Source organism: Melampsora larici-populina, assembly GCF_000204055.1.
Source record: "Melampsora larici-populina 98AG31 unplaced genomic scaffold MELLAscaffold_6, whole genome shotgun sequence".
NCBI classification, from domain to species: domain Eukaryota; kingdom Fungi; phylum Basidiomycota; class Pucciniomycetes; order Pucciniales; family Melampsoraceae; genus Melampsora; species Melampsora laricis-populina.
The window spans coordinates 1652832-1667734 of NW_006768770.1; the positions used below are offsets into that span (position 1 = coordinate 1652832).

The 14903-nt window shown below is 40.2% G+C and overlaps 2 protein-coding genes across 2 annotated transcripts; one reads left to right on the forward strand and one right to left on the reverse strand.

Moving 5' to 3' along the window:
* Window positions 1-3814: 3814 nt before the first annotated feature.
* On the forward strand, window positions 3815-5197 carry MELLADRAFT_60669 (uncharacterized protein; the record flags this gene model as incomplete). The annotated part of the gene is made up of 4 exons (XM_007406417.1): window positions 3815-4069; window positions 4140-4663; window positions 4687-5048; window positions 5160-5197. 4 exons carry the CDS (start codon window positions 3815-3817, stop codon window positions 5195-5197), a joined length of 1179 nt encoding a protein of 392 aa, XP_007406479.1.
* Window positions 5198-12198: 7001 nt separating this feature from the next.
* MELLADRAFT_115586 (uncharacterized protein) lies at window positions 12199-14685 on the reverse strand (the record flags this gene model as incomplete). The annotated part of the gene is made up of 5 exons (XM_007406505.1): window positions 12199-13488; window positions 13592-13740; window positions 13818-13943; window positions 14018-14486; window positions 14565-14685. 5 exons carry the CDS (start codon window positions 14596-14598, stop codon window positions 12710-12712), a joined length of 1557 nt encoding a protein of 518 aa, XP_007406567.1.
* Between the last annotated feature and the right edge of the window lie 218 nt (window positions 14686-14903).

Here is a 14903-nt window from a genome sequence, read left to right on the forward strand (position 1 = left end):
ACTGAGTTACAAGGTGTAAATGATGCGTTGTTACACAATACATGTGGGTTTGAGTGCATGTGTATATGTAATTATGTGTTTTTATATGTTTTATTACATGCTACATATGTTTTGTAAGATGTATGTACATGTAATTAGTTTTATAAGTGTTGGTTATATATTACAAGTTAGTCTTTGGGTACATACATATGTACTCAGGGCTGACAATATGTCACAGGGCCATCTTGATGTCTAACACCAGGAGAAGGAGTCAAATGACCTTCCAAGGGGGCAACATGATAGAGTCAGTGCGGAAACACAGACGGCCTGTGTTGGGGTCCCCACACAGCGCCCATAAACCCCAGAGTGTGAGGTGCCATGGTAGAAGGCTCAGATTGGCTTGGACCATGAGGAATTGGATGCGGCTTGTGTAGTCCTACGCTGCTTGGATGCAACATCTGTCACTAATTTGAAACAAAGACCTTTCAGCTGTCTCTTTTTGTGAACTCCAACTCAAGTGACACCATAATCAAGAGGCAGTTAAACAAGCTTACCAAGTTTGCCCTGTTATGTGTACCTGGGATGGCCTTTGTCATGGGACTTACATAGCCGTTCCATGAGGCCCCTGAGGGTCCAGCCAATACCTAAAATGTGATAATTACCCAGTCAGCCAACATCCTAACATAAAATAACCTGACCATAAGGGTCATCTCCCCTAAAGATGAATGACATACCTGACTACTACTACTTGAAACCGGGTGGACCTGTGGCTGTGAAAAGTGCACGTTTGGGTGCCCAAGAACCTGGTTGTGAAAATAATTCCAAATAACATTAGAGAAGGAAGCACAACAACCGTGCCAAATAGAATTCAAGGAAATAAAGGGTGGGCTATTGTGTGATTGAATTTGTGGGATCCCAGGGCCAAGGTGAACACTTTGCGCTGGCCTCCACATGTGCTACATCTTGGGTCACAATAGGTGTACTTGTAGGAGTCATGTCCATTGGACGTGAGGCGGCTCCTCCAGGCTGCCAGAATTTATGATTAGGTAAAACCTGCAGGACACAGGAGCAAAGCCAAAGCCACACCCTTACTGGTCCAGTTAATCCTCACACCAAATTCAGGCCAGTTATTGATGACCAATTCTCCTGATTCAAATGAGGTGACATGGTTTTAATTTCTGTGTATGTTAAACAAGCTTTCAGTCAGTCTTAGTTCCTTGAAAGGGTATAAAGGAGAACTTGATATGCATGTTTGAGTATGAATATAACAGAATTTGTATATAGTTAGTGAGACTGAACGTCAGCGGGGGAAATCCATGTTTGCACCAACCAGTGAAAGAAAGGAAAACACACCAACAAGGATGGATATCAATTTTTATGACTTGAGAGGCAAAAGAACACCAGAGAACTATATGCATAGCGCATATATAACCAAATGGCACATTTCTTGACCTTTTCACAGAAAACCAGGTACAGCCAGTTCTGCAAGGATTCCTCCAAATCTATAACTTTGAGGCGTCATTTCACATCAAAAATCAGGCGCCAAGAGACCCAAATGGAGAGACATGCAACATAAAGCCCTCTTTGATTGGTAAAAGCTTGAAAATTCTTATGAGACCTCCTTTCCTGGTAAGAAAAATTCAATTTAGAAATACAAGTTTCTATTTTTTTTTAATTTTCCAGTTGTTTGCCTCTTTCAAAAGGCACACATTGTAAGATGTGTCCATGAGAAATGTGAGCGCGCTCTTTAAGAAGAAAGATTACCCAATAGAGGTAAATTACGGGAGCAAACAAACCACTTTGAGAAGCTAGGATCCCCAAATGGTTATAGATTAAAGGTCTAGAAACCTTTTACCAAAGAAGACACTAATACGTCACCGTTGAATTTAAACAGGTAGAAGACATTCAGTTTATATAACCTACAGCTCTCTCAAACCTTGGTTTGTTCCCTTGTCCGATTCCTTTACTAAATTTATTGCTACAATAATTCTTTCTCATTTCCGGGATTATCCAATCTTTATTGAATAACTATTTTTGAAATTTCCTTTTACATCAAAAAACGTTTTTAACAAAAAGAAAAAAAAATAATTTCCAGTCATATTTCCTTTAAAAAACTTAATATAACATACTTATACACATCCTTACACTCACATACATCAAGATTTCATCTAAAGTTTATCCGAATAAACAATCCCGTTATAATTCATAACAGAAACTCTTCTTCGAAACTATCATCCTCATTTCTACCTAATCCCTGATTGATTATCACAACTATGGCTAGCGCAGAATCAAGAGCCATTCACGCTAATTGAAGGGCAAACGGTATCGTATCCCACGCTACGAATACACAAATCCAGAATTCCTCTATCGACGGAGAAGACCTACCATCGGATGTCGAGGCAGACATAGGAGAAGACTCATTCTCAACTGGAGATCCGGGAGGAAGCGGGAAAATTAATCAAAATCTCAACCAATTGCTAGATATCCAACCTAACGACACAGCAGAAGATCAGCTTATCGATCAACACTGTAAACATCATTCAACTTCCCCAATTTGGAAGAGGAAAATGATTAATAGTACAGTTTTTCATAAAAGAATCTAATACTGCACACCTGAGCCATTTCACCCACACTACATATGCGCAGCAAGCTGAGTCAATAGTTGTCTATCATGTACATACAGGTCTGCTCAGTTTTTTGCCCATCAGAATAAATAAATCACATGTTATACCACATGTAACTTTTTCGACTTTGGAATTTTTTTCCCAAAAATTTACTACATATCATTCTGTAGCTGCTCAAGCAATATTGTTGAAGCTATGTCTTAGTAACAGAAAGTGTGTTACATGCAGTTGAGTTGATGAGATCACACCAAAACATTGAGTCAGTGTATGTAGTCAATCTTTTGGAAGCTTTTTTCAATCTGAAAGAAGTTACAGCATGTATTACATATGAAGAACTTATCCTGATGAGCAGATAACTGAGCAGAACTGTATGTACATGATAACCACATATTCACTGAGCCTGCTACACATATGTAGTGTGGGTGTTATGGTTCAGGTGTGGAGTGATAGACCATTTTATGACAAATCATACTCCCAATCATTTTTTCCTGCCCACTTGGGGAACCCGAATGATGTTTGCAGTGTCAAGGACTAATCAATATCTCAGACTCTGACAGCTCTGACTCTGACAGCTCCGAATCTGAGAATACCGACAGTGACAAGTCAGAAGGTGAAGATCCACGTAAAAGTCAAGCAATCACGGAATCAAGAGATACACCATCTAACGACTTCGCCAAATCTAGCGAAGGCAATAACTCCTTGTCAATCCCCTCTGATTCTGAAAGCGAAACAGATGATTTGGACTCATCAAGCTCGACAGACTCATCAGAGACATCTAGCTCAGATTCCTCATCCATATCCTCCGGCTCTGGTTCAGACACAGAATCTTTGAACATAAGCAACAGCTCATCCTCTTCTTCAGAAGAAGAAAAAGTAGATAAGCATAAGAAGAAGAAACGTAAGAGAAGTCCTCATTTCATAGTTTAATTTCGAAACATGAAACCTCATCTATCCTTAACTGCCAAAAGACCAATTCAATTTCCCCAAAAATAATTAATATATGATTCAGCTAGAGGACATGCTAGTGAAGAGGCCATAGCCCACACTTGAGCTCCCTCGCAATCTATTTCCCAAATATAAGTGCTCGAGAATCTCGCATATAAATAATTAAAATCTCCTTCATATATTCCAAATCCCTAGAAATAACATCGTATTCACACCAGATACGATTCATAACACCTGCTTTATTCACATACTCCCTCCCTTTCTTCATGACCATACCTCTAAAAGAGCAATTGCTGATTAGCAATACTGGTTGTCTACGGTTTGTCTACACAGGCACTGCAAAGAAACCGAAGAAACAGAAAAGAACAAAGACAAAGAAACAATTGAAAGGGAAGGATAAGGCTAAGAAGTCGAAAAGCAAGAAGGACAAGAAGAGAAAGAAGAAATCTTCAAAGAAATCTAAAAGTGTGACAGAAATTGACATTGGATCAGTCCCTACGGGAGACCTTATGACATTGCAGGTTAGCATTAAAATCCCTCATCACGATTTTGTTATTATATCAAAAATATCTAACATAAGATACTGCAAAGCCGTTTTGGGGAGACCAGATGTCAGATCTCCACACCTCCATTCCCCTAACAGTGTTCGATCAAAATTTTGCTAGGGCTGACAAAGATGAGCATAATCGTAACCACAACTCAACTTCCTCAAAGAACAAGACCAATAAAGGCCTTAACGCCCCATCAGAATACCGCCTAACCTTCGGTGAATGGTCAGAATGCATGAGTTTATTTAGACAATACCTGTCTAAATACTACGGACAGAAACCCCTTGCGAAACGTTTGCAACTTCACATCGAAAACGTCAAATCCATTAAACGTTCTACTGAGTGCTGGATGACGGCTTTAAGATACGACATCCTAGTTCGAGAACAAGTCTTTGTGAAACGAGACGGGAAGACTCGAATGAAGGACATAGGAACCCGGATGACCCAATACAAAAACCAGGCCAAAGATAAGTCACTCAGATTAGGAGAAGCCAACTGTAGAGATACGAACCCGTACGCCGGAGGCGGTCAATTTGAATCTCGTCACCCAGAAACAGGAGCCTTCATGTAAGCATATCAACAATATGTAGGGAAAATCATCATATGATCCTAAAATTATCCTGCACCCTGCCTGTAGTCATCATAAACCTCAGCAACCATCTGGCATCAGAAGCCATAGCAGGCCTAACCAGGAAAGCCAACCCCTCAAACGCAAAAGAGGTAAACGCAGAGGACATAACACACCTCATCAACCAATGGGACCTAGACCAACAAACGGTCAGCAATCCCAACATGCGACTCACCACCCACTCCCTCCAAACCCTACCTTGTATCAAAATCAACTTCCCCTCCCAGCAGCAGCACCAATGGCGAACAACCGTTTCCCTAACAGAGGAAGTAGAGGTGGATGGAGAGGAGGTAGAGGTGGATATCATAACCAGCGAAATGAGGGGTAAGCGGAATATAAGATCCCATCAGCTAGACACCCCCTTTTTCTTTTTCCCGTTTCCTTTCCTTCAACTTATCCCTGTACGTAGACGATGATATTCTTACAATGTCCTAGTTCAATTAATTTCACAATCTACCAAGCATAATCAATAACTTAGCAATAAATCAATTTTCAAATCTCCTTTAGCATATTTTCCCCTACAATCTCCCTACATTTATAATCTTTCTTTGTACAGTCACGTACAGACCTGTCTTTATTATCATTCCTACCTTTACTCAGTAAGTATTTGAAATAAAATATTTGTGTTTATACTTGAAACTTACGCACCACTGAAAATTGCCCCCAGTTCGCTCAGGGTCCAAGAAACAATGATAAGTAACAAGCCAAATACACCTCTAGCAGGCCCAAGCTCCCCACCAGAGGGAAGAACAACCATTTGTCCGAAAGGAGTCAAATGCGACATGAAGATTAACACCTGGCGCAAAGCACTAGAGAAACATCACCTCTTACCACGATTACAGTTTATCATTGACAGCTTTCGAGAAGGTTTTGACCAAGGAATCCCAGAACACTCCATAGAAGGACTCCCGTTTTTCTGCCCTCCCAACCATCAATCAGACCTCTCTGCAAGGGAGGAAATCAAGAAGAATCTAAAACAAGAAGTAAAAGCTGGACGCATGTACGGCCCTTATACGAAAGACGAGATGGCAACCAGATACAAATTCTTTAGATCAAGCCCCCTAGGAGCCGTCGTAAATGGCGACGGCTCCTTCCGCCCAATAAATGATCTATCCTTTCCTAAACGTGATCCGAACATTCCAAGCGTTAACTCATTTGTTAACAAAGACGACTTTAAGACAACTTGGGATAATTTCGAAAGAGTAGCTATACACATAGCAAACGCATCAGTTCCTCTAAAAATCGCCCTCTTCGATTGGCTTAAAGCCTATAGGCAAATCGGGACACACCCAAACCAATGGCCGTTTTTACTGATACAAGATTTTGACGGCTTCCTGTACATTGACTTATGTATATCTTTCGGAGGAGTAGCGGGGTGTGGCAGCTTCGGCAGTCCAGCTGATGCGTGGAAAGAGCTCGTAGAGCTAGAGTTTGGTCTTTACAAGGTTTTCAGATGGGTCGATGACAACTTGGTCATCAAAGAGGCATCTCACCAGCTAAGCATGGACAAAATAGTTACATACAGTACGAGCTTAGGCGTAAAGACAAATGAAACCAAGTTCACCCATTTCAGTGACGAACAGAAATACATTGGCTTCCTATGGAATGTCCAAAAGAAAACCGTATGCTTACCTCCCAAAAAGCTTGCCGAACGACAACTACAGCTCGACACCTTTCTAGCAAAAGTAGATTACACCTTCAAAGAGGTTGAGAAGATGTATGGCCGCTTAAGCCACGTTTCCTACATTGCACCACAACTCCGCTGCTACCTACGATCCGGTTTTCAGATGGAAGTGCGAATGGGTCAAGACAGAGGCGAAAAGAAAGATGCCACAACAAGTCAGGATCGACTTAGATGTCTGGAAGAAAGCCCTGAACGCCTTCCCAAATAAGTTGCTGTTAAAGACAAGAGAGGTAAATAACATCGGGTGGGTGGGTGATGCTTCTACATCTTTTGGTATAGGAGTAATAGTCGGGAAAGCGTGGGCACAATTCAAACTGTGCCCAGGTTGGGATCGACCAGGAGGAAAACCAACCCAAGGCATCGCATGGTTAGAGACAGTTACCATACGACTAGGCCTGCTCATGGTACAAAAGATACGGCCACTCGAAGGAGAAAGGTTTTTGGTATTGACCGACAACACAACCACTGAGGGTGTCCTGCGGAACAAATCATCTCGGGACTTTTGGGTCAGTGAAGAGTGGAAGAACATTTCCACACTCCTCTTTCAGAACGATTGCCAATTGGAACAGCGGCACGTTTCCACCTTGGACAACGCAGCCGACCAACTTTCTCGCGGCCTGACAACATCCAAACCCTGGTACCTAAGAATCCACGTCACTGTCCCAGATGATTTGAAACAGTGGCTGGTCGACGTAGAGTCTCCCACAGAAGTGGAGTCACCAAGAGTGAGTCACATCTACAGACCCACCAGAGAGCTATGCCGCTCACTTTTCACCTTCTTAACACAGCTAACCCTCCTTTGCAAAACCACTGCTCAACATCCGCTTAGTTCTAGGTAGACCATCAGGCAGAGAATCCACTACCCCCTCCATCCATAAAAGCCGTTTTCAACTCCAAAGGCCCTTGCAGCCCCTCTCCCACGTATTACTTCCCCCTTTTCTTGTCCTTTTACGACCTCAACAACTCTCCCCTTTCCTTTTTCCAACCATAGTCAATAATATTCCCCCAATCCTCACTTGAGGCGACATACCTGTTTTGAACATCGACAGTTCTAGCCCAAATTATCTCCATCTACACCTTCCTTACGTGTAAGCCTCCCCAGCACTTACCAAGAAATCATCTTCAGAGAACTGACCCCCGCGCAATACATGCCTTACCAATATCGTAGAATTCTATACCAGTGATGAAGTGTATCAAGTCCTTCCTGCGAATCAAGGACAATGTCCGAAAACCACTGACTAGAGCTCAGCGACACATGATCAGAGCCGGATGGTGCAGATCGACCATAGAAGCTTACTCGTCAGGAGTCAAGAAGTTTAAACTCTTCGCGGCTCTCAAACGACGCGACGCCTTCCCAGCATCCTGCGACACCGTCGAATGGTTTATTGTCTGGGCAGGACACAACGTGAACCGGCAGGCAACCAACAAACCGGTTAAGGTCACCACCATCACCAAGTACCTAACCGCACTACGAACGTGGCACGCGTTCCACGGTTATAATTTCCCAAATATTCACCTCACTCGTTTGAAAACCTTACTCAGAGCATCGAAAAAACTAGAGATTAGAGCACCTGTGCACAAAGCCAATCGCCAACCGGTCACCCCAAAAGCCCTCCTATCCCTCGTGGCCGACATTGCAGAGCGTGAAGCTGACTCCAAGGGTCTAACAGCCTTAGTCCTTGTAGCCTACTGGGGACTAGGTCGTTTGGGAGAACTGGTCTACAAGTCCGCCAAGTACGATAGGCATGACCACAAAGCTATACTGAAGTCAGATGTCAAGTTCTATGTCAAGAACAACAAGGATTTCGCCGAAATCAGGCTACGAGAAGCAAAAACCGCTGCATCCGGGGAGATTCAATTGCTAGTCCTACGAGCTACTGGAGGGGTACTGTGCCCGGTCGACGCCTTAAAGCGCTTAATGGCAGGTTTAGGAACGGTGAAGGACCCCCGTTTATTCATGACACATGAAGAAGGAAGAGCTACTGCTATAACAAGAGAGCTTATGAAGAAGGTTATGATCCGCACATGGGGGAAAACTTCAAGCTTGACAGGTCACTCTGTTAGAATAGGGGGAGCGACTTTATTAACTAAGTCAGGTGTTCCCCTCGACGCCATCAAGAAACTGGGACGTTGGAAGTCGGCTTGCCATGCACTCTACCAACGAGAATGGGATGACAAGGAATGGAACGCGGCTGTCCGAATCTTACAGATCACTGAAGATGTCATTCCACATTATGCCTAGTAGCACATCCTATCTGGTACCTCCTGTTCGTTTTGTCCTTTTTTCTTTCCTTCAGTCGTCGTGTACCTCCCCTCTACTCCCCCACTGCCTGCCGACATGAAGCGCATCCACTTGTAAGCTGCGCCGGTTGATGTTCCACGTATCTTGACCACCCAGTAATACATCACACCCACATTTGTCGAAGATTTTAATCAGATGTGACCCACTTCCCGGACACTACGTGTGGGCGACAGGAAAGGGCGAAGCCTATCTAGGCTCAGGCCTGCCACCCGTGAGAATGGGATATCTAGGCATCTCACCTTTCCCTAGGAAACTTACTCAAACAACCCGGTAGAGAACTCCAATCAGAAGTACTCTACAGGTTTACATTTCCTCGAAAAGAGAGTTCTTGACGAACGCTCAACGAGTGAAAACATAAGCCGGGGGTAGAGTTTCCACCTTACGAGGTGAACTCTCCACCATGTCATTGAGTACAAATTCCAGGTTTCAAGGAAGTAAAAGAACTCTCCTTGAAACCTACCGCCCACATTAGATCCTTCCCTCACTTAGTACAAAAAAAAACTAAGCAAGGGGAGGATCAGGTCTATTTGATTAAATAGAGTGTTTTCAATTAAGAATGGATTGCCTCTTTCAAAAGGCACGCATTGTAAGATGTGTCCATGAGAAATGTGAGCGCGCTCTTTAAGAAGAAAGATTACCCGATAGAGGTAAATTACGGGAGCGAACAAACCACTTTGAGAAGCTAGGATCCCCAAATGGTTATAGATTAAAGGTCTAGAAACCTTTTACCAAAGAAGACACTGATATGTCACCGTCGAATTTAAACAGGTAGAAGATATTTAGTTTATATAACCTACAGCTCTCTCAAACCTTGGTTTGTTCCCTCGTCCGATTCCTTTACTAAATTTATTGCTACAATAATTCTTTCTCATTTCCGGGATTATCCAATCTTTATTGAATAACTATTTTCGACCGACCCTCCCTCCCAACATTCTGAATATTTAACAACATAGACGCCTACTCAAACGACCCGGTAGAGAACTCCAATCAGAAGTACTCTACAGGTTTACATTTCCTCGAAAAGAGAGTTCTCGACGAACGCTCCACGAGTGAAAACATAAGCCAGGGGTAGAGTTTCCACCTTACGAGGTGAACTCTCCACCATGTCATTGAGTACAAATTCCAGCTTTCAAGGAAGTAAAAGAACTCTCCTTGAAACCTACCGCCCACATTAGATCCTTCCCTCACTTAGTACAAAAAAAAAAAAACTAAGCAAGGGGAGGATCAGGTCTATTTGATTAAATAGAGTGTTTTCAATTAAGAATGGATACAAGCATGCAAGATCAAGTAAAGATGTACAACAACCTTGGTTTTGAGAGGTGTGGGTGATGATTATTCTCACCCAAACCTTGTGAGGCTTGACAAGAAGAACCTGTTCTGATAGTCAATCAGACTGTGCAAGATGTTTCAAAGTCCAAATTAACTACTATATGAGACGTAAAACACAAAAAAAAGGTGGGATACAAGCCACATATTGTACACTTGTAATAAAAAAAAATGGGAAATTGTGCCTGGTCTCTAATTAATGAGTGCTTTGAATCCAAATCATCTGTATTCACCTTATGATAGGGACTTTTCATCTGGCATCTGATCTATATTGCTGAATTTAAAAAACAGAAATGATTTTATCGACTTTTTCCATATTTTTTGTGTTTGGAACAGAACAATGGAAATATTGTTTTGAAGTTTTCTGGAGGTGATTGGGTCATTCATTTTAGCTCCAATAGATTGATGTAAATCTTGATAGTCTGTGTAGTTGTAAGAATGAATCAATGAAAGTGATTTAACCAGGTGAATTTTTAACTTTGATAGGTCAAACTCAGTTCTTCAATTGTGATTTAGCTACATTGATGTCTGTTGATTGAATTGATTTCTTTAATTTTTCAGGGACCTTGATGTCAGATGATTAACACAAATCCAGTGCCTCTGCCTCAGTGGGCCTGGGGGCCATATTTTCATGTATAAGCTCCATAACCATCTGGGCAATACCTTGTCCTCAAGCTCCAGATCTATTTAAGGCTTGCATCACAAGACCTTATGAGGCGGATTCTCTGCTCTCAGACTCAGTTGGGGACCCCTCCTTTTCATAATTTGTGGGAGAAGTTGAGCAGAGCTTGTTTTGATCACCTAGCAAATACCTCAAAGCCAACAGGCCGGCTGATGCTTGATCTCCAATAACTGGCTTGAGTCCTCATACCATTGACATATACATAGCATTCTCACTGTCTCAAGCATACATAAACTTGAGTTAAAATAAATTGTATTGCCACAAGATCCTGCAAGTACCCTTTGGACTATCTGTATCATTGTTTTGCTTACCACCCCTTGCCTCTTAGCCATTTCAAATGCCTCAATACTGTCCTCTGGGACTGCAAACTCAATGTTGTCAGATAGATCACCAGGTTTCTCTCCCCAGTGATGTTTCTCAACTTATCAGCCAATTTGAACCACTTTTCAATCAAGTTGAGCAACATATCAAGATGCTAAAATAAAGAACAAACCATTTTTTGTATGTAGTGTAAATACTTAAAAAAGACACTTCTTTTTTTTTGACTTGATCTGTTTCCATACCTCTTATTTGCAAGAAATGCTGTCACATTCACCATGTCCGTGTGGTGTTTGCTTGTTGACAAGCCCACACAAGTTGCCTTTGTGCCTCAAAGGCAGTCTGTGTGCGCTTTTTGTCAGGCAACTGCCACAAGGACACGGTGTTTCTTGTAATTCACTATCTATCTGATTTCTGGTGTACCACTTCAGGTATCAAAGTTCTTGTATACATTGTACCATTCAGTAATAATCACCTTGCCTGACTTGCAATTGATCTCTTTGAGGTGTAAGTCAACATCTTGAACAAGGTGTTGATGTCTGTCTCTTTGTTCTTCACTTGTCATTATTTTTAGTTTCACTTTCAGTTTTCACAACCATAAAAAGGTTGATATGGATAAATAAAATTTGATTCTTGGGAAGCTTTTTTTCCCTTCAAGGCTATCCTTGTTGCTTCTTAGGGGGGTGAGGATCAGTCATGAGGTGCATAGGCTGGTTGGTTGGTTGTGAAACAATGAGAGAAGATGCAACTGGATTGATTTTGGCATGGCACACCCTGGCACATCACTACGGAAAGGGTTGGGACTGGAAAAGGTGTCAAGGATAAAGCTGTGTGAGTTCTGGCCCTGTTTGCTCCAATAGCCATCAAAGGTGTAAGTACCAAGTTGGCTGGAGTTGGTGCAGACATGATTTGGATGTATTGTGAGGAGGAGATATTTGGATCCATAGAACTATTTTTTACATGGGTGATCAGATCTATTCAATCTCTACCCAATTTAAAAAACCTGTGCAAGAAATATCACAGTCCAAATGGCTTCAATTTGGGACAGGTTTTTTGATGCGAGTTTAAAATTTGAGTTATGAATGTTTATGTACCCTTACTACTTCAAAACAAAACCAAAAAGCCTTCCAACCATCAACTCACCATACTTGACTCTAATGATCAATTTGATTCTTCTTCTTTTAATCATCATTCATTCTCTAAATAAATTCATTAAAACAACACAAAATGAGAATACATACAACCATACATACTTGGACAAAAAAACCAAATCACTCAAACCAAAATGAAATCCATTCACACAACTTGAACTACCATTAAAAATGCCCATTAGAACCTTCAACCAAAAAAAAATAAGAAATAAAAAAGAAGTCTATAAATAGATCATCAAATATGTACAACACCAAACAAAAACAGTGATAAGATTGATATATATAGATAGATAGATAGATAGATGTATAAAAAATAAAAAGAGATATAGAGTGAGAAAAAAATTAAAGCTTAAGAATGCAGTTGGTAAGAATCAACTTAAAAGAAATTGTATCAATCACACACTTTGGAATGGGTGGTAATCGAACTTCAAACAAAGGAAACAAAGAATTCTTCACATCAACACAAAGATGATCAAAAGTTAAATTGCAATTAATTAATTGATTGATTGATGAAAAAGATTTCTAAACCCGACCATTAGTAGATTTAGATCTTCTTAATGAATGAGGTTCAGATCTTTTCTCTTTCTCCTTTTGTTTCTCTTTAGATTTCAATTTAACTTTTTCTTCTTCATTGATATTAGTGGTGGTGTTTGAAGTAGTAGGATCGAAATTTTCATGTCTAAAAGATTGATCAGATTGGTTTGATTGATTTGATTCGTTTCGTTTCAAAGGAGTCGGTCTAGAATACTTAGGAATCGAATCAGAAGCTGAACGTTCATTAAACTTTGATTTATATTCTTCTGTTGAATTGGCTTCTTCTTCATAAGAAGCACCAGAAGAAGCACCCCCAGAACCCCACATCGTAGCTCTTTCACCACACTCTAGTACAGCTACTGTAGCTTCTAACAAACCTGCTACACCTCTAGGTAAGATCCCTGAATTCCGATTGGCTTGAACTCTTCTTTTCCTTGGTTGATCTTCATTCTGTTCATCCTTCAACCCTTCTTCTTCTCCTCCTTCTTCCGAATCTTTTTCTCTCATCACTTGATCAATCCTCATCGGTATACTCAAAGTTACTCTTGCTAATGCTAAACTTAATCTAACTCTTCCTAAGACATTTAAATAACTTAAACTACGTAAACTCGATTGGATCTCATATAATTTGATTAATTCAAATCGAATCACTTTCATATATTTTTGTCCGGTTAATAAGATCGTTCGTAGTTTTTTAAAACTCGTTTCTAGGTTATTGATAGCTTCTTCTCCTAAATTCAAACCCGGATTTCCTTCATTCAATGCATCTTAATATGATCAATCAAACCCCAAAAAGACAAAATCAGATTAGGTTTATTCTCTCGAGCGAGATTTTGAGAGATTAATGAATATAAGGAGAGGAAAACGTACTGATTAAAACTCTAATCATTTCAAAATCACCATCCATAAATTCACAAAAAGTAGAATGTAAAACACTATTTAAAGTTTCATCACCACTACTAGTTTGATTTGGATTAGATCCATTCGCATTCCCTCTATAAGCTTTATACCTTTCAGATCTAAAGAAAAGAAAATAGTTCAAAGCATCAGAAATTCTAGAAACTGGATCGAAAGATGAGATAAGAAATGAACAAACGATTGATTAAAAGAAGTATGACCATTCAAATCATATAATCTTCTACTAGAAGGTTTAGACAACGTTTCATAAGCAAAACTTAATTTTTGAAATGCAGAAGTACAAGGCTTATAAAGCGGTAATTTACTACCAAAATCGAATCCGATCAGTTCAACTCTCCCAAAAAAGATAAAAGAAGGTAAAGAAGAGAAATGACTTACTCAGGATGACATAATCTAGATCTGGTGATGTATGCTTTACGGATATCTTCAAATTTGATTTGATAACGATTATAGAAATTGTATTGATGAAAGCCTAGTACGAAATAAAGGTCTTCATCATGATTGATTTGATCTACTAAATCGTATCCAGGTCCTCTTTCACCATTCGATCTGAATCTAGAAAACGAAGGATGATGATGATGATGATGTGAAGTCGAAGTACTTCGATTTGAAGTAGATGTAGAAGATGAAGTAGGTTTACGTTGAGATGATTGACTGGTTGATCTTCGATAATGATCTTCTGGATTTAGACTTGAGTTTGGGTTAGGAGTGGAATGAGTTTTATGATGAAATGATGATCTGGATTGTTTTTTCGTTTTGGATTTCTTTAGTCCTGATGAAGATAAATGAGAAGTAGATGAAGTGGATGAGTTTGGTAGAGGTGTTGGACCGTAAACTAAACTAGAAGCTGTTTTTAAAGATAAGATTAAGATGAATGATAGGTTATTTGAAAGTGATGGATTGATCGATCGATTGATTGACTTACCTGTGTTTAACACATATGAAGCTACTCCAAACATCTTTTCAGATTTTCAAAATAAGTTGAAGTTGAAGAGTTGAATAAAGAGAAAAGGTGTGTTTGATTTGTAAATTTTTTAAAATTCTTCAAGTTGAGAATGTTTTGGTTTTTGAAGGGTGTTGTTTTGGGATAAGGTAAAGAAACCAACCGGAAAAGAGTAGAATTTAATGATCATTTATTTCAACAGATCTGTAGAGTTTCAAAGTTTAAATTTAACCTAAAATTGTATTCAATTTGATTCATTTGATCGAATCTCTCTCACCACAGCACTTCAGAGCGGTTATCTGAATTCACTGATTTCGTCAT